Source organism: Zootoca vivipara, chromosome 1, assembly GCF_965207765.1.
Source record: "Zootoca vivipara chromosome 1, rZooViv2.hap1.1, whole genome shotgun sequence".
Classification (NCBI taxonomy): Eukaryota; Metazoa; Chordata; class Lepidosauria; order Squamata; family Lacertidae; genus Zootoca; species Zootoca vivipara.
In genome coordinates, this window is record NC_142582.1 from 19,618,968 (window position 1) to 19,644,711 (window position 25,744).

Below are 25,744 nucleotides of genomic sequence, written 5' to 3' on the forward strand. Positions count from 1 at the left end.
AGCATGTTTTTACATGAGTAGAATGTGTCCTTTTATTTAAAATGCATCTCTGGGTTATTTGTGGGGCATAGGAATCTGTTCATAATTTTTTCCAAAATATAGTCCGGCCCCCCACAAGGTCTGAGGAACAGTGGACCGGCCCCCTGCTGAAAAAGTTTGCTGACCCCTGGTTTACAACATGCCAACCTCCCTCCTGGCCTGTCCCCTCTCTCTTCCTCCTCAGTACGCAACAGCCACCCACCTGTCAGGAAGGTAGCAGAGCAGCTCTGCCCCACCCCAACATTTATGGTGTTCACAATATCATATGGTGGGCATATGTTATATAGTTTAAATACAAAATGTCTATACAGGGCAGAAGATACAAAACCAATTGTTTGCAACATTATAGTTTTTTGTACTTCTTTCCACGTGGATGACTCCTTAAATGTTTGTGCAATGACCTTTCCCAACATGTCCCCTCCCCCTTAATTGACAGTTGTATGTCAGTCTGGTTCAGGAAGAAAGGTAGGGCATGATTATTAATCATTATTTTTTTAAGAAAAGAAAAGCAGTCATTTTCCTTCAGACACAGCATCCCTCCAGACCCAGTTGTGTTTCATTTTAATACTAACAGGAAGTGGCCTTATACAGAGCCACACCAGTCGGTACAGCATGGAAGGGACTCCAAGGGTCAACAAGTCCACCCCCACTCTCAATCTCAGGGTTGTGGGTTCGAGTCCCACATTGGGTAAAATATTCCTGCATTGCAGGGGGTTGGACTAGATGGCCCTCATGGTCCCTTCCAACTCTACAATGCTATGATTCATCTACTCTGATTGGCAGCTGCTCTCTAGGGCAACGAGATCCTAGGGACTGAAAGCAGATACTGTACGACTGAGCCACAAACCTTTCCCAAACATGGAGGCTGTTCTGCATACCATTGCTGATTCTGTGACAATTAGCTGGGACAGTCACTGTTGGACTTTACTACCCCAGCATAATGTTTGAGAATGGCTCTGGCCCAATGTCAGCACCTGGCAAAGGTGCAGCAAATGCCAAGGCGAAGGCGTGCAGTGGGACTGATGCCACTTTTCACCACCCCTTTCCCTTTGTCCCTCAGTGTTATTGGGCTGGCAGGCAGATGCTTCGAGGAGAGGCTGTGGCTGCCCACTCTCTTTATTCCCTTAGGATGCCTCCAGGTCCCTGAGCAATGCGAGTCTGATGTGCCAAAGAAAGAAAGAAAAGAGGATGCCCAACCCAGCTGCTCACCGCCACCACCTGAGATGTTTAATGTGGGGCACACCAGGGCGATGAAGGGAGCACCTCACGCAGCGTTCCCTTATGGTGTTTCCAGAACAGGCCACGTTGTCTCCCTGCAACAGGTGAGGAAGCCATAGGAACGACATAGTTGAACCTGTGCTTGGCTGCCATCCTATCCAAGTATGTTAAAAGGGAGAAATCACACGTTTCTTAGAAACAGGGGAGAGATGTGTGCCCACTTTCCTCACCTCCGTTATGCCTGTGTGGCACAGATGCTATTAAACATGTCTGCTGAAGCCCTTCATTGATGTTACGCTGCCTTTTCTGCAGTAAAAACACAAAGGCCCAGTTCGTACATAACACTAAGCCAAACCATAGCTTAGTGAGAGCAAGCAAATAGGTGGGTGATGAAAGAGAAGGTTGTGGTTTGGTTTGCATTACTTCCGAACCCAGGCTCATGGTTTTGTCTTCCCCAGACAAACTGCAAGCTGAAAGTCATGGAACAAATGTCAGCTACTACTTGTGGTTTGCCCAGCATAGCATAAACCATGGGCTCAGCCACAATGCTAAGCCAAACCATAGCTTCACTTACAGAAGCAAGGGGACCAAAGGAGGAACAGAGTAGCCACAACCTGTCTCCAACAAATTGTTTTGCACTAAACCATGGTTTAGCCAACCATTATGTATGAAACAGGTCAGTGTCTGAAGGGGGGTACCCGGGGTACCCCTAAACTTGTGTTAAGAACCAAGAGCCTGGGATTAACTGGATCTTTCAGACATACATCTGTGGATGCAAAGTGTATAGCAGCCCTGAATGTCCGCTTTGTTTTTTTTTAAAAAAAGCTTGTTCATAATTAAGTCAGTATTTAAGTCAGTAAAGAAGAGACACTTTAAGTTTGCTATCTTAGAAACAGACACACAGTTCATTTGCACAAACAGAGTCATTTTCCAAATAGAGGCTAACACTTCCAATAGCCAAACACAGGATTTCATGGGTTTATTTTGAAGGGAATAAAACAGTTTCTTATAATGCTTTTTATTAAAAGCGCTTAAAGAATTCTGATCAAAGAGCCATTCCAATTTTACAGGCTCCATATTTAAAATCTGCCATGATTGCTATAAAGTTTTGAATTATCTTTTGTTAGCAGAAGCACACACATATTTTTTTTAAAAAAAGTTCAATAGAAAAAGAAAATATTTTGTATGAGCAACATGAAACAGCTTAAATTTCTCCAGATGTTCCAGAAGTTGACTCACGCCTCTTCAGAATTCCACTAAATAAGCATGTTTTCCTCAAGTGTAAAATCACGTGCAACATTCCTGCACTAGATCCCTACTCCTTTTCCTAAATGTTGTACACATCATAATAACTCCTGTGGATGCAGATTACAAGTAAGGAGTCAACCCATTAAAAATATTTTTTAAAAATCAGATCAATTCTCATTCGGATTCATCAGTTTTTAATTTTATGGTTTATAGTTCAGGTTCAGTCACCAAGGACGACTGAGGATTAGAACCCTGGGTCTCCTGAGTCTTAAGTCCAACTCTCTAACCCAGGCATCCCCAAACTTCGGCCCTCCAGATGTTTTGGACTACAATTCCCATCTTCCCTGACCACTGGTACTGCTAGCTAGGGATCATGGCAGTTGTAGGCCAAAACATCTGGAGGGCCGCAGTTTGGGGGTGCCTGCTCTAACCAGTACACCGCACTGGCTAAGACCTTGGCTTTGTTTTCATTGATCCATACAATAGATAGTGGTTGTTTATCACCATAAAAAAATTGTAAATAAAAAAGTTGAGACTTACCACAGCAAGTGTTGGGGGAGGGGGAGGAGCTGGAGGAGGGGGAACAGGCATGGTTTAAACCTAAAATGTTCTTCTATCACTGTGAAACCTGTCAAGGGAAAAAAACCACCATTTTGTAACTTCTCAGAAATGCTCTACTGAGGGGCAGTCCCCTCCTTACACATCAGTAAATGTAGATAACGACAAATCTGAACCGCAACAACTGAAATAACAAAAACCTCAAAGAGTATTAAGCAACAGACATACCACCCTCTCGGGTGGTACATAGCTTTTCAAGAAAAGGCCCTTCCAAATAATTTAAATTATGATGCTATTGTAGCTTTGGATCTCAGTAGAATGACTGAAAATCTGATATTTTGTCAAATCAGGCAAGTAGGGCGATAAGGAACGAGACGGAAGAACTTAAATAGAGAATGGAGATTCTTCATCTCAGGGTCGTGGGTTTGAGCCCCACATTGGACAAAGATTTCTGTATTGCAGGGGGTTGGAATAGATGACCTTAGGGGGGTCTTTCACAACTCTTATATTTCTATGATTCTGTCTCTCAGCCAAATGTATGCACCTGACAGTGTTGTCAGGAGACTAAAATTCGTGGAAAAGACCGCTGTGTATACCACCCTGAGTTCCTAAGAAGATGAGTGGGATAGAAAATGAATAAATTAATGAATAAACAAATGGGGGCTAAACAAAAAATAGGGGGGGGTTTATTGGTACTTAGCCTGCCAGAAGAATGGCAGAAAGTGAGGAAAGAACATTTGTGGAGAAAGTCACATCTTTTATTCAAAATATACATGCAACCTCAGAAGCAGAAAGCCAGGAAGAATAAAGAAAACATGCTCTTGGTAATAGCAACTATGATCGCTCATAACTTTGGGGTGTGGCAGGGGAGGAGAAATTCAGTTCGGGGGGGGGGACTCAAATACCAATGTGTTTTTGCACTCAATTATTTTGGAAGGGTGGTACTGGAAACAACTGAATCACTTCTTCCCTGCTCTAACTAAAGATTTTGTGCTTCCTATACTGCTCCACCCCCACTCTGTGTCCAGAGGAATTTTAAGATCCCAAAATTTACTTCTCTTTAAGTAAATGCTTAAGAAGTTTTTTTTAGAGGTGGGGAGAGAACACAACATCACCTGTGGTCCCTTCCAGCTAATATAATTTCATATTATCTGTCCCAATAGCTTTGCCATCCATTCTCCCTCACTCTCACAATTACAGAAACACTTTAAAGATTGACTGCTACAACAATAGAAGAAGAAGAAAAAACCTGCTTGCAGGATTTAAAAACACTTTTTTAAACTACAGCTTCCAAAGGTTAATGACAATAATAATCTAAAAATATATACTTAAGTCACGTAACCATCGGCCGGATTTCCGAACACGGCAGAGTTGTACACGTTGCAATGCTCATCACTGCACCAAAACAGATACTATTCTCCCTGTGAGCATTTTACGCCTAAAGATCAGAATCTGTAGCACATTAAACTAAAATTCATTCAACTTCCTGTTAAAAAATGGTCAACAGGAAAATTAAGTTCTCACAGCAAACCACAATCATCCTGTTCAACAGCTTCTTCTTTTTCCACAGCTGCAGTGGCCTGTGGAGTTCTGTGTGATACAGCCAACCAGTTATTGCCTTAAAAATAAATTTTAAAAAACCTTAGCTATATTAGTTCTTTTCTCAGGCTTAACCATTTCAGTCAGAACGATAAGAGAACGATTTAATTGACAGAAGCAAATCGGGGTTAGGATTTTTGTGTGAATTTTTAGCAAGGCTGAACTTGATACAGAATGAAGTACCCACCAAATAGATTAACAAACAAACAAACAAATAATAATAATAATTTATTACTTATACCCCGCCCATCTGGCCGGGCCTCTCCAGCCACTCTGGGAGGCTTCCAACAGGATATTAAAAACACAATAAAACTTCAAACATTAAAAACTTCCCTAAACAGGGCTGCCTTCAGATGTCTTCTAAAAGTCAGATAGTTGTTTATTTCCTTGACCTCTGAAGGGAAGGTGTTCCACAGGGCGGGTGCCACAACCAAGAAGGCCCTCTGCCTGGTTCTCTGTGACCTCACTTCTCGCAGGGATGAAACCACCAGAAGGCCCTCAGAGCTGGACCTCAGTGTCCGGGCAGAATGATGGGGGTGGAGATGCTCCTTCAGGTATATTGTTTAAGGAAACATTTCGGGAGGGGGGAAAGTATTTTAAAGCTAAGGATGTATTGCCTCACCTCTAGGTTTTCAGAGATAAGTTTTCATGAAATAGGTATTATGATTATGACAAGAAAATTAGGCAGGCTCAAATCTCACCATAATCAGTAGATTGCTCTGATTTTTAAAAAATGGAGGATTCCCATATGGGACAGCTGTATATTCCTGCATTGCTGGGGGCTGGACTAGATGACACTCAGGGTCCCTTTCCTTCTCTACAATTTTATGAATGTTACAAGGGCCTTTGATGTTAAAAACTATGAGCCTGTGCTGAGTAAAGAGCTTAGAGGTGAGGCGGGGAATCTGTGACCCTCAGATGTTGCCGGTCAACAATTCCCATCATCCTTGACCATTAATTATTATACTTTCCTTGAAGGAAAAAGTATGATTAATTAATAAAGGGGAAGGCCTGCTTTCTTTTATGCTTCCCTCATACTTAATAATTTAAAAACATTTCAAAAACCTCAACTCCTAAATTATTAACATGCTTGTAAATCCCCTTGTGTTATATGCCAGTCGCTCTTTCACGTGGCAGCCTTGTAGACTTAAGACGACAGCATGTACCTAATCAGCCATTTTAAAGCAGCCATTCTAGAGACCCTTAAAATGTAGATGGACTGCAGTAGCAGACAGCTCTCAGAGGTTTTTTTACTCATTTCCTGCATGATTAATCTCCAAGCAGAGAAAAAGAGGAAGACTAAATGGCAGCTTTTAGGATTAACAAAAACAAAAAACCCATAAGGCTGATAGAACTTAGCGGGGGGGGGGGGCGGTTAAGTCAAAAGTTTAAGAGTGGGCATTTTCCTGCCCAGTGTTTCTGCTCCCTAGCACTAAAAAAGCACTAAAAAGACTAGTTAAGTTGCTCTGTGTATATGCATGTACATACAGAGGAAAGGGGTCACGTGTTGATCAGATTCATCAACTCAAGTGTAGTAATGAAGAAGGAAGCCTGCGTCTATAAGCTATCCGTTCATAAGTTCATAAGCTATCCGTTCATAAGCTATCCGTTCATAAGTTCATAAAGTTCATAAGACTTTATACAGAATATAGTAGTTTATTGAAGACTGGAGGAGAGACCCTCTTTAAGAACATTAGGGGGGTGGGCAGAGAAAGGACTAGACCAGGCATCCCCAAACTGCGGCCCTCCAGATGTTTTGGCCTATAACTCCCATGATCCCTAGCTAACAGGACCAGTGGTCGGGGAAGATGGGAATTCTAGTCCAAAACATCTGGAGGGCCGAAGTTTGGGGATGCCTGGACTAGACCATGTGAAAAATGAACATGAATTTTAGCTGCGGTTCATTCGTTTTCAGCTTTGTGCTCTTGTTATAAAAAAGGTGCACCTAGGTTTAAGGTGCTATTTAGCTCCTAGCTTTATCTCTGTTTCTAACACTGCTGAAGTCTGCTCTAAATATGAGCTGCCTAAAAGCCATTTGTTCAAAGCACACTTAAAACATGTTCTACCCGCCTGCATCCAAAAGATTTAAGGTGCCATTTAGCTCCTAGCTTTCATATCTCAGTTTCTAACACTGGTTCCACTGTCTAATAGCTCTTACTGTCACAAATCAATCAATCAATAAACTTTATTTGCATAGCCAACAGCCATAGCAACAGAATACACGCAATATAGACTTAAAAACAACATGGGTAAAAGGATCATATGACTATGATTATCGTTTAAAAGGTAACCCTTAGTCTCATTGCACCCTCGATGAATCTGGCGACTTTTGTTGTTCTCAGGTCATTTTGATCTGATAGAAGAAAGAGCAACGTGGCCTCAGTTGGGCGGCCTGGGAAAGTTAGAAGTAGGGGTGTAATGAGATCGAGCCGCAAGTCTTTGTAGAGAGGGCATGACAGAAGGATGTGAGCCACTGTTTCTGTGTTGACGATTCCACAGGGACAGAGTCGTTTTCCCGCTGGAATCTTTTGAAATCTGCCCTCGAGTACGGCGGAGGGCAGCACATCCAATCTGGCTAGTGTAAAAGCACGTCTGAATTTTGAGATGGTTAATTTATACAGATAGCGTGACAGGGGTTCCAGCTGGGAGGGGGGAAAGAAGGCAAACCAAGGGCAGGATTTCTTTATGACGGCAAGGTTGTTCTGCTCAAGGTCCTTTAGGCGCTGTCCAAATAGCCTTTTTGCATTGGTATGGCCCATCATAAGGAGCTGTTGTGGATGGAGTCCGCAGGAAAGGAGTTTTTGGTGCACTAGTTTGGACCATGCACTTTTATGAGAGTCCTGTAGCACTAGAGGCAGTAGGCCAGGCGGATTTAAATTTAAGCGGAGTCAGTAATTCAGTGTTCTTTGCCAGGATCGGGTTTCTACTGTCACAAAGTTCTTCCTGATGATAAGTTGGAATCTGCTTTCTTGTTATGTTTTCTCCTTTCAGCACAGTGGTGCCTTGACTTACGAATTTTATCCGTTCCGAAGGCACCTTCGTAAGTCGAAAAATTCATAAGTCGAAAAAAGCCACTGGAAACGTGATTTCCCATAGGAATTACATTGGAAACGGAAAAATTCGTAAGTCTAAGCAACCCTATCCAAAAATTTGTAAGTCAAAAAATCCCTATCTAAAACCGCCGCGGTTTTTTCTGGATGTCGAGACATTCGTAAGCGTGCGGCCATTACCCCCATTCGTAAGTCGAAAAATTCGGTTGTCGAGTCGTTTGTAAGTCGAGGTACCACTGTATTATGTTTTCTGGTAGTTCCTTGACATTTTTCTCCCATGCTAGTTTCTGTAGGCGAACTTTCCTAACACAACAGTTTGCTTTCATAGAGGGCAAATTCCTTGCTACCCTTGGCCATGATTCTCACGACACCCTCCTCAAGAACAATTGGCTGGCTTGGATTTGCCATTGCACTGTGAACAGCTCCCTTCAGCTCCAGCCAGCACGGCCAATGGCAAAGGAGGATGGGACTTGTAGTCCAGCCACACATATGGTCCCCATCTTTGGCCTGCGAGAGGCCACTTTCCAGCTCTCGCATGCCTGTGCAAATAGTGAGCTCGACAAGTCTACTGAAGTTTAACGCAGTGAAAAATTGGCATTTGTCGGGCTGTTAAAGGACGAGGCGGCACATGCCGAGTGCTAGTAAACAACATAACTACCCATTTGCATGCACAATTAAAAGCTCCAGCAGATATGATGGCAGGGCAATAGCCTTAAAAGCAGATCCTGTTCTTTACTGCTGTCAGGAGTACACTTTGCTCTTCTGCAAGACTGGCTCTTGCTGCTTAAACAGGTGAACCAAAACAGTCCAACTATCTCCCCAGATACTTTCCAATGGAGACCTCATATTGAGGACATCGGCTGAAATAGAAGTAACTACATCATGTGCACTGCGAATATACTTCTGTAGATCTAAGGGTACAACAATGGCCCCAGTCATCATCATCATTAATTAATTAATTAGCCACCTGATTAATCTGACTGGGTTACCACAGCCACTATGGGTGGCTTCCAAACAAATTAAAACACAGTAAGACACCAAATATTAAAAAAACTTCCCTATACAGAGCTGTCTTCAGATGTCTTCTAAAAGTCAGATAGTTGTTTATTTCCTTGACATCTGATGGGAGGGCGTTCCACAGGGTGGGTACCTCTACTGAGAAGGCCTGCTGACTGGTTCCTTGTAGCCTCACTTCTCACAGAGAGGGAACTGCCCTTGGAGCTGGATCTCAGTGTCCGGGCTGAACGATGGGGGTGAAGATGGTCCCCCCCCCCAAAAAAAATTGCGTCATTCGCACACTGCACAAGCACCAGTTTTCCTGTCAACATCTACACTGTATATAGATGTATACTGTATATAGATGCATGGCAAAAGGACCTGTAAAAAAACCCAGCACTGCATATGTGCAAAAAGAGGTACGTTAAAAATGGTGAAAGAGTCGTGCTACAAAGGATCTAGACCAGGGGCAGCAAACTTTTTCAGCAGGGGGCCGGTCCAGTGTCCCTCAGACCATGTGGGGGGCCGGACTATATATTTTTTTGGGGGGGATTAACGAATTCCTATGCCCCGCAAATAACCCAGAGATGCGTTTTAAATAAAAGCACACATTCTACTCATGTAAAAACACGCTGATTCCTGGACTGTCCGTGGGCCGGATTGAGAAGGCGATTGGGCTGGATCCGGGCTTAGTTTGCCTACCCATGATCTAGACCTGCAACTGCTGCTGTTCTGATCTTTGCGTGTGCACACACAGAAAGAGTCAGATTTTCTGCAGTCTTTCCACCTCTCTCTGTGAAACCACAAGAGGGCAATTATTTGATGACTTATGACAAATCAAATGCACTGTAGAATCATAGAACTGTAGAGACACCAAGGGTCATCTAGTCCAACCCCCTGCAATGCAGAAATCTCAAGAAGATCATACATGACAGACAGACATCCAACCTCTGTTTAGAAACCTCCAAGGAAGGAGAGCCCACAGCCTCCCAAGGGAGATGGTTCCACTGTCCGACAGCTCTTGCTGTCAGAAAGTTCTTCCCTGATGTTCAGCCGCAATCTCCTTTCTTGTAATATGGATCCATTGGTTTGGGGCCTACCCTCTGGAGCAGGAGAAAACAAGTTTGTTCCATCTTCCATGTGACAGCCCTTTCGATATTTTAAAATGGCTATCATATCTCCTCTCAGTCTTCTCTTTACTAGGCTAAATATACCCAATTCCCTCAACTGTTCCTCATAAGGCTTGGTTTCAGATCCTTGATAATCTTGATTGCCATCCTCTACAGTACACATTTTAGCTTGTCAATATCTTTAAATTGTGGTGCCCAGAACTGGACACAGTACTCCAAGTATGGCCTGACCAAGGCAGAATACAGTGGGACTATTACCTCCCTTGACCCAGACACTAAACTTCTATTGATGTACGCTAGAATAGCATTTGCTTTTTTTTTTTGCTGCTACACCATTCTTGCATGTTAAGCTTGTTAAGACTCCTAGATCCTTTTCACATGTAGTACTGACAATCCAGATGTTCCCCACCTTATATTTGTGCAGCTGGTTCTTGCTGGCTAAGTGAAGAAGCTTACATTTGTCCCTACTGAAATTCATTTTGTTCATTTGAGCACAGTTCTGCAATCTGTTAAGGTCAACTTGAGTACCGATTCTGTCTTCTGCAGCAATGGCTCCCCCTCCCAAATTGGCATGATCTGCAAATTTGGCTAGCTTCCCCACAATACCTTCATACAAGTTGTTCATAAAGATGTTGAATACCAGTGGACCCAAGGCAGAATCCTGCGGCCTCCAACTTGTCCCCTTTTTTCCAGGATGACAAAGAACCATTAGTGAGCACTCTAGCTGCAAATCCACCTAACAGTTACCTCATCCAGTATACACTTTACCAGCTTCTCTACAAGAATATCATTGGGGACTTCATCAAAAGCCTTATGGAAATCAAGATATACTACATCCACAGCATTCCCCTGATCCACCAGGCTTGTAATTTTTATCAAAAAAGACATATGATTCATCTGGCAGTAAAAAGGGAGCAAATAGAAATGGCAGTTTCAGAGCCTTTGCCCAGCATGGCATGTTTCAAGTATGGTACTGAAATCCTGGGCACAGCTCCTTGTCCTCCTCTTCAAAATGCAACGGGGAGGCAGCCAGATGAGAGAGGCAGGTGCTTAAAGCTCCCGAATAGCTTGTACAGTCATTAATGACCACCTGATCCTAAGGAAACTGACTCAATGATTTCATCAGGACCTTCCTCCAAGGTGCTTCAGTTTGGAGGGCTTCATATTCCATGGTTTTGCAAACTAAAAAAACTTGTCTGGAATCCCATTTGGATAGGAAGTGCTGACGGGAGCAAGGGCTAAGTGCTCCCTCCCTCTGTTGTGATTTGATGCCCTCCTGGCATCAGCAAAAGTGGTGCCTGGGCTGACCCTGAAATACAGACTTTTGGCTGGAAAAAAAGTATACAGAGAGCCATACGAGTTTTCCAGACAGCGTAGACTAGCGCCTTCAGGGAGAAAGCCGCCCTCTGTATAATTTGTCCCATGTGTTACATTCACCACCAGAACGTTTAACAACATGGTATGGCAACTACATTTTGGATAAATATTACAGTTTCAGGAATTTGGCTAAATTTACATGATTTTTTCCCCCTTAAGTGTTCGAGAGAGAGAAATCACCTGTATGATGAATCTGCTTTGACCAGTTAAGGGAGATTTTTTTTAATGTGAAGCTGTATCCTCAGCTAACCTTCCAGCTGTTGCAGTCTATTGGCTAGAGGGAGATCATGCAAGCTTCAGCATTCAAGCTTGCGTGCAACACAGACAAAGGGACAGAGAGGAGCTGAGTTTTGACTTTAGCATATCTTCATGGGAATTTGGAAATAAGGGGGCAGGGGGGAAGTGAGGGAATAAGCAACATACCTTTTACAGTATCTCTCTTTTTTAAAGGATAACACTATAAGTCCCAGCCCCACACCATGTGGATTCAAAAACTAAGGCAATTAATGCCAATGAAAGATAACTTTTAAAGACATATTTAACTTTGAAAGTTAAGTTTTTAACTTTTAAAGTAAAAAAAATTGCATTGGGTTTTTTTTAAAGTCAAATACAGTCGTACCTCGGATCCCGAACAACTTGCAAGTCAAATGTTTTCACTTCTGAATGCCAGAAACCTGGAAGTGAGTGTTCCAGTTTGAGAACATTCTCTGGAACCCAAACGACCAATGGGGCTTCCGACTGGCTGCAGGAGCTTCCTGCAACCAATCGGAAGCTGCACTTTGGTTTTCGAACATTTTGGAAGTCCTATCTGCTGCACAAGGGGGATAATTTTTGTCAGGCTTGCAGAAGTGGAGGGAAGGGGTAAACATGACCTCCCTATGATCCTGATGAAAAATTCTCCCCTCTCCATTGCCTTGCGCCTAGCATTATACTCATAAAATCCCCGTATGCAGTTGTTAACCCCACGATTAACATAGTGCCTACTTCAGCCCTTAAAGGTCACCAGGTAGTAAGCAAGCGCGTCCCCATCCACAAACCACACCAATCTGAATACATAACCAACTAAGAACGTATTACACTTGCATATGTGCTCTGCAGATGCCAACACAAGGGCGTACCCACCATGCGGCAAGTTAGGGCAGCTGCCCTACTCTAGAAGCAGGGCTGGTGGGCAGAGGCGGAGCACAGCCCGGCGGAGCGCGAGTTCGCCATTCCCGCCGCACCGCGCCGCACCCTCCCTCCAGCTCCCCGGCGCGCCCTCAGGCAAGGCCAAGCGCGGCGGGGAACCAGGGAGCGCGGCGCGGTGGGCGGGAACGGCGAACTCGCGCTCCGCTGGGCTGGGCTCCGCCTCCGCCCACCAGCCCTGCTGCTAGGGAGGGGCACAGCCCAGCGGAGCGCGAGTTCGCCGTTCCCGCCCGCCGCGCTGCGCCCTCCCTCCAGCTCCCCGTCGCGCCCTCTGGCAAGGCCAAGCGCGGCGGGGAACCAGAGAGCGCGGCGCGGCGGGCAGGAACGCTGAACTCGCGCTCCGCTGGGCTGGGCTCCGCCTCCGCCCACCAGCCCTGCTGCTAGGGAGGGGCACAGCCCGGCGGAGCGCGAGTTCGCTGTTCCCGCCCACTTTGTGGCCCCTCCCCTTCCGTGCCTTGGCCCCTCCCCTTGCCCCCCCCCTAGTTTTGATCCTGGGTACGCCCATGTGCCAACTTATTGGATTCCCAAAGATCCTTCACGTTTTCTCAGCAGTCGGGGGTTTAACAGAAGCAAATTTGCCTTTGGGCTTTGAATGACGCCTGTCACGTGCCACTGTGGTGCTTTGAGGGCCTAACTACATCGAATCATGCTGATTATGGTAAGACAAGATATATATTTTTAAAGTAATCCTACGTGAGGAGATTTCCACTAGGACCACAGCATACAGGTAGAGGAGGTCTAACTCCTCCCTCCCTCATCATGACACAACGAGATCCCTCCCCCACCAATCGCTAACTGCAGTACCATGCACTGGGGAGAAGTGTTTCCACTGAGTTTGTGGCCGTGGAAGGAAGGGCCAAACCACTCCTTCCTGGTGAGCAAACTTTTTGAGTTCTCCAGAACTCTCCCTTTTGCTTAACATTTATCCTGAAGATGAGTTCTGGAGGACTCAAAACACTACTCAGTACATCCCCCACCCACCCACATTTTAGGTGGTCCACAGAAAGATACTGTGGCTTTTGAATTTCATCTCATGGAACAAATACACAATCTCTGGCTAAGCACTGAAATATTTCAGATTGTTCTCCTGTTCTCACCATATGTGCCTCTATTCTAGTTCCAGCTCAGGGATAAAAAAAGGTGAGTCTCATCAATCAGCAGGGTTTTTGGGGTGGGTAGAGGGGAGACACCGGTTTAGTACCTTGCAAAGTAAGCAGAAATGTTTTAATAAAAGCAATTGAACTTCCTGTTTGGCTTAAGCACCTGCAAAAACCACAAAGTGCAGTATGAAAAGGCCTCTTCTCCTCCCTGTTAACTTTTACATTTTATTTCAATGCTGCAATGCTGCCAGTAGGGATAAATATTTTGGCTGCACCAGACAAGAATGAATTTGTTTTAAGCTTACTTACTTTTCTATTTAGTTTCTGCCATTAATAAATGGAAAACTGCATTTGCAGAGATTGAGGGCCGGGGAGGGAGGGAATCTTCCTTGCCAGAATAAAACTGGAATCCCAGAACTTGAAGCCTCCTGCCCATACATCTGTGCATGATTTATATATTCTGTTTCAGATCCTACTTCATCCAAATCAGTCGCCCCCAACCTGGTGTCCTTCAGATGTCTTGCCATATAACCTCCACCTGGCTGCGACTGAGTGGCATTCTAGTCCAAAACACCTGGAACACACGAGGTTCGGGGAGGTCTGGACAGTAACCCTAAAACAGATGGTAAAAATAAGTAGTTTCTGTTTCGTGCATGTTTAGGGTTAGGAATACAGTACCCACTCAAAAGAGTATTAGTCAACTGACATTTCCGAACTTTGGAGGTGAAAGAAACCTTACAAAACATTTACTTAGGAAATATAACAAAGCAAACAAAATTTCCCTGGCTAGCAACCTGGTGGAGAAAACAAACAGGCATGCACAAACGCAGCCGAAATTGGGCCAAGCATTTAAAGATATTTCTCCATTGCCTGACCCCATACAGAAGCTTCTTTTCTGTTACGTGCAGCATTCGAAAGTCGCCAGGTGCCAGGCGCATTTTTGTACCTGGCTTTTGGCCACTTGCGACCTAGTGAAGATACCCAGGTGGCAGGATGGTGCCTGACATCTCCACCATCTGGAGGTGCCATGCCTGGAGATCATTGGGTGTTGACTGTTTTCACACTGTGGCAACATGCCCTGTAGAATTCTATCTGTGATATATTATCTGCACAATCAGAATGAATTTCGGGAACCCAAAAGTGGTATTGAAAAAATACGACTTTTGAGCCGTCTGGCTGGAATCCTGGCTTATATAGCTGAGTTTCTAACACTGGTTACATGGTAGACTGCCCCTGCAGCTGGACGTTCCATCCCTAGGAATGTGCTTTAAAACCTACAGTATTTCTAAACAGGGGCCTTTGCCACAGCTTCTGGGAGCGAATTCCAAAAATAAAAAATATAAAAATGCATGCTGTACCTCTTGCAACTGCTGCAGAACACAGGAGAATCTGAGCAGGAAGAAGTACAGTGCAGAAGAAAGGTTCTGGCCTGAAAGCAGAAGGCAGATGGGCTGCTGTCCTAGCTTGGAATAGGCGTGTGTTGGCGGCATGTCCCAATACCCAATACCACATTATATTACCAAGCAGCCAATGTCCTCCCTGCGAGGTTGGTTAGGCTGGCAAATAACAACGAGCTCAAGGTCACGCTGTTGGCTTCATGGCTGACCAAATTCAATACACCACAAGCTAGGACTTTCGAACTGCTAAGTGGCCTGTGATCAACTGCCTTGGATGGAAGCATGAGAACCATCGAACCGCTGGTGAGGCTTATCAAGCCAGCGTTGCAAAATCAACTTACCCCCCTCCCCAAACACACAGAAACACTTCCATTGACATTCAAGGGCATGGCTGCCTCAGCCTCCACAGCAACTTACGATTCATTTCCCTATCTGTTCTCTCTTTCTATTGAGCTTGAACTAGGGCTGGGCGATATAATTATTACTATATTTATTTATTTATTTATTTATTTATTTATTTATTTATTCATTCATTCATTCCCTGCCCATCTGGGCGGCTCCCAACAGAAAATTAAAACATGATAAAACATCAAACATTAAAAACTTCCCTAAACAGGGCTGTCTTCAGATGTCTACTAAAAGTCAGATAGTTGTTTATTTCCTTGACATCTGATGGGAGGGCATTCCACAGGGTGGGCACTACTACCGAGAAGGCCCTCTGCCTGGTTCCCTGCAACCTCACTTCTCGCAGTGAGGGAACTGCCAGAAGGTCCTCGGAGCTGGACCTCGGTGTCCGGGCTGAAATATGGCGGTGGAGATGTTCCTTCAGATATTTTTCAAAAATCGTGATCTATCACCAGCTAAACATTGCAATATATCATGATGTCTGAAACAAGGATGGAGCTATCTAGTGCTATTGGCTGGCTTCGTAGTATTCCCTCCATTGTGATTCTTATTATGAAACTGATATCACGGTATGGACTTCAAACTGGTTTTGGACAATATATTGATATATCGCCCAGCCCTAGCCTGAACCATTCCTTCATTCTTCCATGTTTACGTAGTTGCATAGTCTTTTCTTGCTCTTCTTCCTGCTGCTCTAATTTTAATCTGGAAAATTAATTCCCCCCTCAGCCTTCTTTTTCGCTGGTTTACGCTGTTACCACTTTTATACAATCCCCTTATTGTGTTCCCCACCTCCCCTCTTTGCCTCTGCCACAATGCTCTCTGACTCTTCCCACTTCCTCTGCTCTAACTTTTCTCAGTTTTTCTCATCAAGCAGTGTTATCCGTTTATAAAGCACAGGCTATCATTTGCTGCTCTGCTTTTGCATGCTTCGATGGTGGTGCGTTCAAAAAAGATTTTCCACTCATTTTACAGGTCCCCAAAGAAGTGTTACCGGTGTGAAAGAAAACAAGGAACCTGAAGCAAAGTGTACAATGGAAGCCAACGATTTTGTACACTGACACACATAGCCTTGCAACACACAGCGGTCGTTGGTGTTTTTTTTACAGCATGCTTTTTGTGCACAGAGGTTTGCAAATCTTCACGCAAGAATTGCACTTAAAGCACAAGCTGCTATCTGTGTTGTCCCCAGTCACTGCGGCTTCCAACAAATTTGAACACAGTGAGACATCAAACATCAGAAACTTCCTTATAAATGTCCTCTAAAAGTCAGATACTGTAGTTGTTTATTTCCTTGACATCTGACGGGAGGGCGTTCCACAGGGTGACCCCGCCTGTATATATATTGGTACACAGAAGTGGCTGCTGCTTCCTTTTTTTGCCTACTTCATTCCTAGACAAGTGAAACAGGGGAAGAGGAAGTGGCACAGCCCTGCAGCATGTGTGGACTTGCCCCAGTAGCTCTCTGGGCTCAGCGAGAATGGCAAAGAAAAAGCGATTTATAGGCATTGCATATGTGATATAAACATAGTGCCACCAGATGGTGCTGTGGAGTCCCGTTTTCTCTCTCTACCTGTTTTCCCTGTTTAAATTTACATGTTTAACTGAAACGCTTCTTTGATATGTCTAGATCCAGCCTTTGTTTACCCATATAGGCAGTAAGTGCTTGAGAAGTGCAACAGAGCAAACGTAAACGTTCCCGGCAGACGAACAGCGCGGGACAGGGACAACACCCCCAAAAGGCACCTGCGCCCTGCAAATTATAACATAACGTCTCCTTCCCCCACAGAAACTTAGCTGTATAGATGTATAATTTAGGAAGCCTGAATAGTTGGGGTAGTTATGAACATTCTGTGCTGCCGCTTCAGCCAATGAGTGTCGCAGGCTTCACCACCAGAAGAACAATACGCTAAAGAAGTTTGTGCTCTTCCCTATAAATAGCATTATTGCATAGATCTAGCAGTATTTATGTGAATCCAATCATACATAAGGTAAAGGTCTCCTGAATGGTTAAGTCCAGTCAAAGGCAACTATTGGGGTTGCGGCGCTCATCTCGCTTTCAGGCCAAGGGAGCCGGCATTTGTCCACAGACAGCTTTCTGGGTCATGTGGCCAGCTTTACTAAACCACATCTCGTGCAACGGGACACCGTGACAGAAGCCAGAGTGCACCGAAACACCATTTACCTTCCCGCCGCAGCAATACCTATTTATCTACTTGCACTGGCGTGCTTTCAAACTGCTAGGTTGGCAGGAGCTGGGACAGAGCAATGGGAACTCACTCCATCGCAGGGATTCAAACCGCCAACCCAGGCATGTCTCATTACAGCAGGAAATGTTGATTATTTTGTTACATATGCCTATAACTATAAAAAAAACAAACACAGGTTATGGATTTTCACCATTGTGGTGACAAGGACATTTTCTTTTTAGAAGGAGGGGGTGGAAAAGCACTACCGGTAATCAACCTCTGCATTGTCAAGAATCAGCATATTATAAAACATTCTGAACCAAAATATTATTTTGCACAGTTAGGGACAGACCACAGGACAATGGGAGTCATTGATCCAGTTTTTTGGTTGGTGCTCTTTCTCCCATGTCCTTTCTGGGTCTCAAAGTGGGACATGCATTTCCCCTCCCCCAACCATGTTGTCCTCCCAACTACCCGGTGAGGCAATTTTTGGCTGAGAGTGTATTTAAACTTGGGTGCCCCCTCCCCTGCCCAGTCGTAGTCTGACCACTACCCTGAATTTTCAGAAGAATATGCAAGTTATTCACAGAGAAGGACAGAGGCCACAGAACCAACTGGACTTGTTTTTGGACTTGTTTTTCCACCAAACACAACCCTCACCTCCTCCCCAGCCGTCCGCTGGAAGACTGCAATTGAAACTGATGGAAGTTTCAAAAACAGCTTGTGATACGGCCTGGGGAGGAAGGAGGTCCAGAGGAGGGGGGAAATAATACCCGTATCTGATCCTACCAGTTAGGCCCCTTACACCAAGCCCAGCAACTCTCTGGATGGATGTTGGGAAGATTTTCTTCTTACTCTTGGAGCAAAAAAAGGGTTTAAGTGAGAGACGTTTCAGACAAAGACAAAGAAGAAAGCAAAATTAGATCGATGCTCTGGGACTGAAGAAGCAGAGGGGGCACACTCTGGCTTCTGCCACTGGCCAGAGCACCAAGGAGCCCTGAGAGTCTTAATCTCAGAGTCATGGGTTCAAGTCCCACATTGGGCGAAAGAGTTCTGCATTGCAGGGGGTTGGTTTAGATGACCCTTGTGGTCCCTTCCAACTCTACAAATTCTACGATTTTTGTCTGCACCCAAGGAAGAACACCATGACAGAGGGGAGACCAACCTGGCTCCATTCACCGGCCCCTGGAGGAGCTGCAAATGCTTGCTTTCCTCCTCTTCACTCATTTTGCACTGCATCTAATTATACCGCAAGCTCACAAGCAGGCCCTTGTGCTCTCTTTTAATATACGTGCAGGGCTTAGAAAATTTTTAGGCACTGTAAGTACTGAAATCAGTAATAGCATTTCAGAGCTAGCAAACTCCACTAAAGGAGCAGCTACATCTGCAGCACAATGCTAGGCATGCTTACACAAAAGCACATGTAATTAAATTCCCACTAAATTCAAGGGGCCTTACTCCTAAGGAGGTGCAATTGGACAATAGCTGTGCATAGGATTGCAGCCTTAGTCTTTTGCATTAGCCAATTACAATAACAGTTCAAAGTTCTCCCCATTCCAGTTGTGTGTGTGTGTGTGTGTCTAGCACAACAAAACATGCTTTCATTACCGAAATATTAAAATCCTTATCTTCCCACAGACAGCTAATTTCACCAGCACACACACATATACAAACTGAACCACCAACCTGAATATTAATTCTTCCCTGTTATAGGCATCTTTTGGACAAACTTGTAAGTCAGAAGCCTAGCGCTGTCCCAGAGAAAGTCTCATGCTACAATCTTCCTACCCCAACCACGACAACCTTAAACACACACACACATAACACTCCTATTCGAAAAGAATAAAAACTTGCTGCAAAAAGAAAAACACAGACCTGCACTGTCTTCAACAGTAGGAGAGCTGTCACGTCTGAAGCTCACCTCAGCTTTCAACTGAGTTTCCTGTCACAAAGCCACGTGACACCACACTTCCCCACACTGCCTCTCGCTAAAAAAAAAAAAAAACAAAAACTTGCTCCATCTACTTTGTTTCGACTCGGAGAATATTTATACCTCACATTATTATGCATCCCATTTGTTTGCATAATTCTGCTATCTTTCGTTTGTTCTGCTCAGAGCGCTCTAAAAGTTAAAAGGGTAAACGCAAGGAGACAATTAGAAGTGTTACAGGAATGGCCCTCTGGTCAGTTCAGGGCCATATTAAAGCTTGCACTGTGTGCATGCATTGAAATCTTTTGTGGTGCCACACTGCTGACTCATTTAAACCATGCTCTGTCTGTGGCCTGCTGCTGGCAGAGGGGACAGGACCACACAAATGTGAATGAGCACACACACACACACACACACACACACACAAATTTCATTCCTCCCATTAACTCCATCCTGTCGCAGAAGCTTTTCTGCAGCAGAATATTTCTCTCTCTCCCTTTCACTAGAACAGTGTTTCCCAAACTTGGGTCTCCAGCTGCTTTGGGACCACAACTCCCATCATCCCTAGCCAGCAAGACCAATGGCCAGGGATGATGGGAATTGCAGTCCGAAAAACACCTGCAGACCCAAGTTTGAGAAACAATTGCACTAAAAAGTTAAAAATTGCTTATAGGTAGGAATGTAGCTACCGGGTCACTGTATTGCGATCAGGGAACACGGACTGTGGTGTGAGCCACAGGAAGTTTTGAAAGAAACTCATGCAATAGGAAGAATCAGCAAAGGTTTCAAAACAGGGTCACCTTCTGTGGAAAAAAAAGCCTTCACTTTGGCTTATTGAGCACAAAAGTCCAACCCAGCCTCAATTATTTAAAAAAGCAGAAAGCGCTATAGGTAGGGGTGAAGTCCAATTTACCAGTTGCTGGAAACCACAGCGGGTGGCGCTGTGGGACACGGGGGGGCGCTGTGGTCTAAACCACTGAGCCTAGGGCTTGCCGACCAGAAGGTGGGCGGTTCAAATTCCCGCGACGGAGTGAGCTCCTGTTGCTCAGTCCCAGCTCCTGCCCACTGAGCAGTTCGAAAGCACGTCAAAGTGCAAGTAGATAAATAGATACAACTGCAGCGGAAAGGTAAACAGCATTTCCGTGCGCTGCTCTGGCTCGCCAGAAGTGGCTTAGTCATGCTGGCCACATGACCTGGAAGCTGTACGCTGGCTCCCTCGGCCTATAGAACCCAGAGTCATCCACAACTGGACCTAACAGTCAGGGGTACCTTTACCTTTACAAAGGGGGAGAGTGCTTTTTTGCTCAGGTTCTGTTTTTAGGTTTTCCATAGGCATCTGGTTGGCCAGTGTGAGAAAAGGATGCTGGACTTGATGGGTCACTGGCTTGACTCAACAAGGTTTTTCTTCCATTCTTAATTTTGGAATGGAGGCGATAAGAATCTCTTTTATACAAACACAACTAAGGTTTTCCTTTGACTAATTCATGCAGATACAACTCCGTTAATGCCATCTTGGCAAACATGAGCTTGGAAGACACCCCCCACCCCACCTAGAACAGGCTGGAGGAAAAGTACCAAAATCCCATGGAAGATTACCCCTGGAGATGCAGCAGAGTTGGTAAAAAGAAAGTTAGCAGACAGTGATGCAAACTGCAAGCAAAAACCACAGGAAGTAGCATGGGAGGTAGCATTTAAGCAGAATTTGTAATGCAGAGGCCCTACAGCCATTTAACGATGGGCCAAAGGAGGAAGGTGGCACTGCTAGATTTGCATTTACAACCTCATCTCTATTCACATGCAAAACTGCACCCAGAACTAAGCAGTTTTATTCATTCCGCAAAGTACTGAGCAGCCACTGTCTCAGGCGCCTCCTGTACTGAAATATTGCATTGATATGTATGGCAGTACTGCCATCCTACGGGGCTGAAAAGAGAGAAAAGGTGGTTGGTCCACCCCAGCCTTCGCCGACCTGGTGTGCTGCAGCTGCTTTGCACTACAACTCCCATCAGCCTCACCTAGATGGGAGCCAGAGTCCAAAAACAGCTGCAGCACAGCAAGTTGGCAAAGGCTGGTCTGTTTGTTCTGGCACAAGTGCCTAGCCAGCACACAAACACACCAACTCTGGCTTCCCAGTTATAAAAAAAGGTTGGGGTCTGCTCTGTCTTGAGACAGTGTTTCCCAAACTTGGGCCTCCAGCTGTTTTATGGACTACAGTTCCCAGCATCACTAACCCCTGGTCCTGCTAGCTAGGGATCATGGGAGTTGTAGTCCAGCAACAGCTGGAGACCCAAGTTTGAGAAACGCTGTCTTAGACACAGAGCAGACCCCACAGAGCTGTTATGAGATTGAAAAGGAGCAGGAAGGAACTATGAACACCACCCTAAGTGCCTCAGAGGAACAGTAGGATATAAATGTAATAGAAGAAGAAGAAGAAGAAGAAGAAGAAGAAGAAGAAGAAGAAGAAGAAGAAGAAGAAGAAGAGGAGGAGGAGGAGGAGGAGGAGGAGGAGGAGGAGGGGGAGGGGGAGGAAGATTATTTTAATATTTATTCTGCAAGATCTGCACTCCTGCACTCCTGCACACAAACGCCACTCACCAGTTTGGGCACAGTCAGATACAACTACCCCCAATTAAAAAGAAAGAAGAAAGAAAGATAAGCTCTGTTCACATTTAGAGAACCTTGATTTGAACTGGGTTGCTTTGCCAGGGGACCCACTTCACCCAGCACCCATTTTGTGACAAACTGTGTTACAAGGAGGCTTCCTCTTTTAATTAAACCAGGTCTGGGGAAACTGTGGCCCTGCAGATGTTGCTAGCCTACAACTTGCTCATAAATACAAAGAAAACAAAGGAGCTTGTGGTGGACTTTAGGAGACAGAAGAACAAGGTCCAGCCACTTTTGATTGACGGAATTTGTGTGGAGAGGGTAACAACGTTTAGATTTCTAGGCATTGAGTTACAGGAGGATCTGTCCTGGAGTGTTAATACAAGTGGGCTTGTGAAGAAGGCGCAGCAGAGACTGTATTTTTTGAGAATTTAAAGGAAAAACCATCTTCCACAAAAGCTGCTGCTTGCCTTCTATCACTGTGCCATACAGAGCGTGCTCACGTATGGTTTATGTGTGTGGTACGGAAGCTGTACTTCCCAGGACAGAGCAGGGCTGTGCAGAATTATTAAAACAGCAGAGAGCATTATTGGCTGCTCACTCTCCACCTTAGAACAAATCTATACCACCAGGTGCCATAGAAAAGCACTAGACATATCAAGAGATCCAACGCACCCTGGTCACCATTTCTTTGAGCTCCTGCCATCGGGACGGAGATATAGAACAATGCAGGCAAGAACGAGCCGTCTCAGGAACCATTTCTTCTCTAGAGCGATTTTGGCCTTAAATGGAAAGCCTGGACTTTGAAGTCATCTTATTTTACTTGTTATTTTGTATTATATTTACTGTTTTTAATTAGGTTTTGTAATTTTGGATTATGCGGAATGCTTTATCTGAGTGGATGTAGCAACCGAGTAATTTCGTTGTTCCCGCAAGGGGACAGTGACAATAAAGATGACAATAAAGACAATCTCTGAACCTTGGCCATTAAAATGTTGAGTCTATTGTCCTTAGGTACAATAGGTACAATAAGGTACAATAAGTGCCTGGGGACTCCCATTTCACTGTAGCTGAAGAAGTGTGCATGCACACGAAAGCTCATACCAAAATAAAAACTTAGTTGGTCTTTAAGGTGCTACTGAAGGAATTTTTTTATTGTCCTTAGGTACAGTAATGAAGACTACTAGATATACTGCCAGCCCTGGCTTGAGCTTTATGTCAGGGGCTGCCTTATATTGAACCAGGCCTATGATCTACCACATCCAGTGTTCCACATACATACCGTGAACTATAGCAAAATATCCTTTCAGCCAGAAGTGCTGGCGAACAAATCAAATATGAGATTTTAGCCATGCAAACCATGCATACTGGATCGCAATTTCACCCATAAACCGTGTCAGGTGGCTACTTCTTCCTGAAGCCCCCATTTGCGTATGCAGTTTAAACCTCACTGGAAAGTTGCACCTAAAAGCTGAAAATGGAAGTGCTGGTTATTTATATTGGAAGCTTTTATTTTATTTTATTTATTTGCACACACAGTTGAAGCGATCTCTCAGTCAGCAGTATATATATATATGGTAGACCCCCTGAGTACGAAAGAACTTGAAGGGAAGTTGAAGGGTTCAGGAAGTGACTTGATGTTTGCTTATGAGACACTGTTCCCATTGTCTTTAAAACCAATCTTAATTTTGAAAGACTTGAGAGGGAAAATGCTAGCACGATCTGCTGACAGTAGCAGGCCTCTCTCCAGCCACATTCACACCACACATTGAAAGCTCTATGACACCACTTTAAACAGCCATGGCTTCCACCCCAAGAATTATTGGCTGCGGGTGCTGTTGAGACCCCTATTCCGGCACAGAGCTACAATTCCCAGACTTCCTTGTTAAACCACTCCAGGATTGCTCTGTGAAAGGAACGAGAGATGAATAGGTTCTATCTTCAGATGTTAAACAAAAAGGGTGAGTCACCTGCGCTGTTCTCCACTCTCAACTTTCTGCCTGACATCCAGAGCTGCTATGGGAAGAGGCGGCAGCGGTGGAGGCTCCCTGTCCCTACGAAGAGCATAGAGGTGGCTGGCGCCAACTGCCTTTCATTCCTCCCATCCCAGAACTGGTTCCCTCAACAGCCATTCTCCCCTTGCTGCATCTGAGGGAGAGGGAAGACAGGAAACCCTACTCCACCCAGTCAGCTCAGAGCAGTTACCCATTTCGGCAGCTCCTCCACCTGAAAAAGGTGTGCTCAGGTACAGCTAGGCATCCCAAGGCAGGGATGGCTAATCTATGACCCCTTTGGAGCTTGTTGGACTCCAACTCCCATCAGCTCCAGACAGCATGCTGTCTGAAGCAGAGTGGAGTTGAGGGCAACAACCTCTGGAGGGCCACAGGTTGCCCATTCCTGATCTAAGGTCAGGGGCCACTTGAGGTAGGCTGATGCAGCCGCCTCCCACTTCCGGAGGCTCAGATTAGTTTCCACTTTGGTGCTAAATTTGGTCCTCATACCTGCTGGGTAGGGACGCGGGTGGTGCTGTGGGTTAAACCACAGAGCCTAGGGCTTGCCGATCAGAAGGTTGGCGGTTCGATTCCCCGCGACGGGGTGAGCTCCCGTTGCTCGGTCCCAGCTCCTGCCAACCTAGCAGTTAGAAAGCATGTCAAAGTGCAAGTATATAAATAGGTACCACTACAGCGGGAACATAAACGGCGTTTCCATGTGCTGCTCTGGTTCGCCAGAAGCGGCTTTGTCATGCTGGCCACATGACCTGGAAGCTGTACGCCGGCCGGCTCCCTCGGCCAATAACGCGAGATGAGCGTTGCAACCCCAGAGTCGGTCACGGCTGGTCAGGGGTCCCTTTACCTTTTTACCTTCTGGGTGCACAGAGCACACAGGTAGGGCTAAATTGGGGTGGTTCAAATCTTCCACCTGGTTCCTTGAAATGGGTCTGGGAACTCCGATCTCTCCCACCCAGCCCTAATACAGATCCCTAGTGCTTATTTGCTACTTGATGCTGTCCATCACCCACATTTTGGCAATGGTGAACAGAGTTTACATCTCTCCTGCATGGAGTATGAAACCAGTAGAATACGTTAAGAAGGTGTGAGCTACAGCAGTGAAGGAAAAGGTAGTGCTTTTTTCTTGGGGGATTGAAGGATACACAGTACCAGCACCTTAAAAAACAATAATGGTAAAAGTGTGACAGTGTAACAACTTCATGGTGGGTACTGGCACCTTTTTTCTAAGAAAGAAAAGCACTGAATTCACAGGAGGTGGATTAAGAACATCATAACTTCTAAAAGGGCATGAAAGCTGAAACAGGAGAATTTTACGTTGGGACAAAGCAAGTTTGGCATATATTGATCTATAGTCTGAAGGCTTCAAAAGGAAACTTTGTTGAAACCTGGAAAACTTCTCTCTCTGTGTGTGTAGAAATCTAACTTTCTGGTCGCCAGTGCCATGTGATTATTTGAAACTTTGTGAAGCAGTTGCTTTAGGTATGCATTAAATACTCACACCAACGGGAGACTTTGTCCTATATCTCACATGCTCTAGTTCACCCCAATAACTAACACCTACTGTTCGCTAATTTGCAGCAACCTAAGGTGCTGATAATTAACAAAGGGAAATAGAAACAGCAGCTGCGGGAGTCATGGGGGAGAGCAGTGGCAAACCATGCCACATTTTGCGATGCAACATAGCATGTCAATTGTACCGCAAAAGTATAT

General features: G+C 45.0%; 1 protein-coding gene across 3 annotated transcripts in view; it reads right to left on the minus strand.

Moving 5' to 3' along the window:
- Window positions 1-25,744, minus strand: part of WIPF1 (WAS/WASL interacting protein family member 1) — a 57,951-nt gene that overhangs the window by 17,055 nt on the left and 15,152 nt on the right. For 2 of the 3 annotated variants that reach the window (XM_035134980.3, XM_088660003.1), the window contains exon 2: window positions 3,046-3,133. In XM_035134980.3, coding sequence (XP_034990871.1) covers window positions 3,046-3,096 — 51 coding nt within the window. In that variant the 5' untranslated portion in view covers window positions 3,097-3,133. Of the gene's footprint in view, window positions 1-3,045; window positions 3,134-19,366; window positions 19,403-25,744 lie in introns of those variants that run through there. The other variant, XM_035135006.3, reaches the window with a different exon arrangement.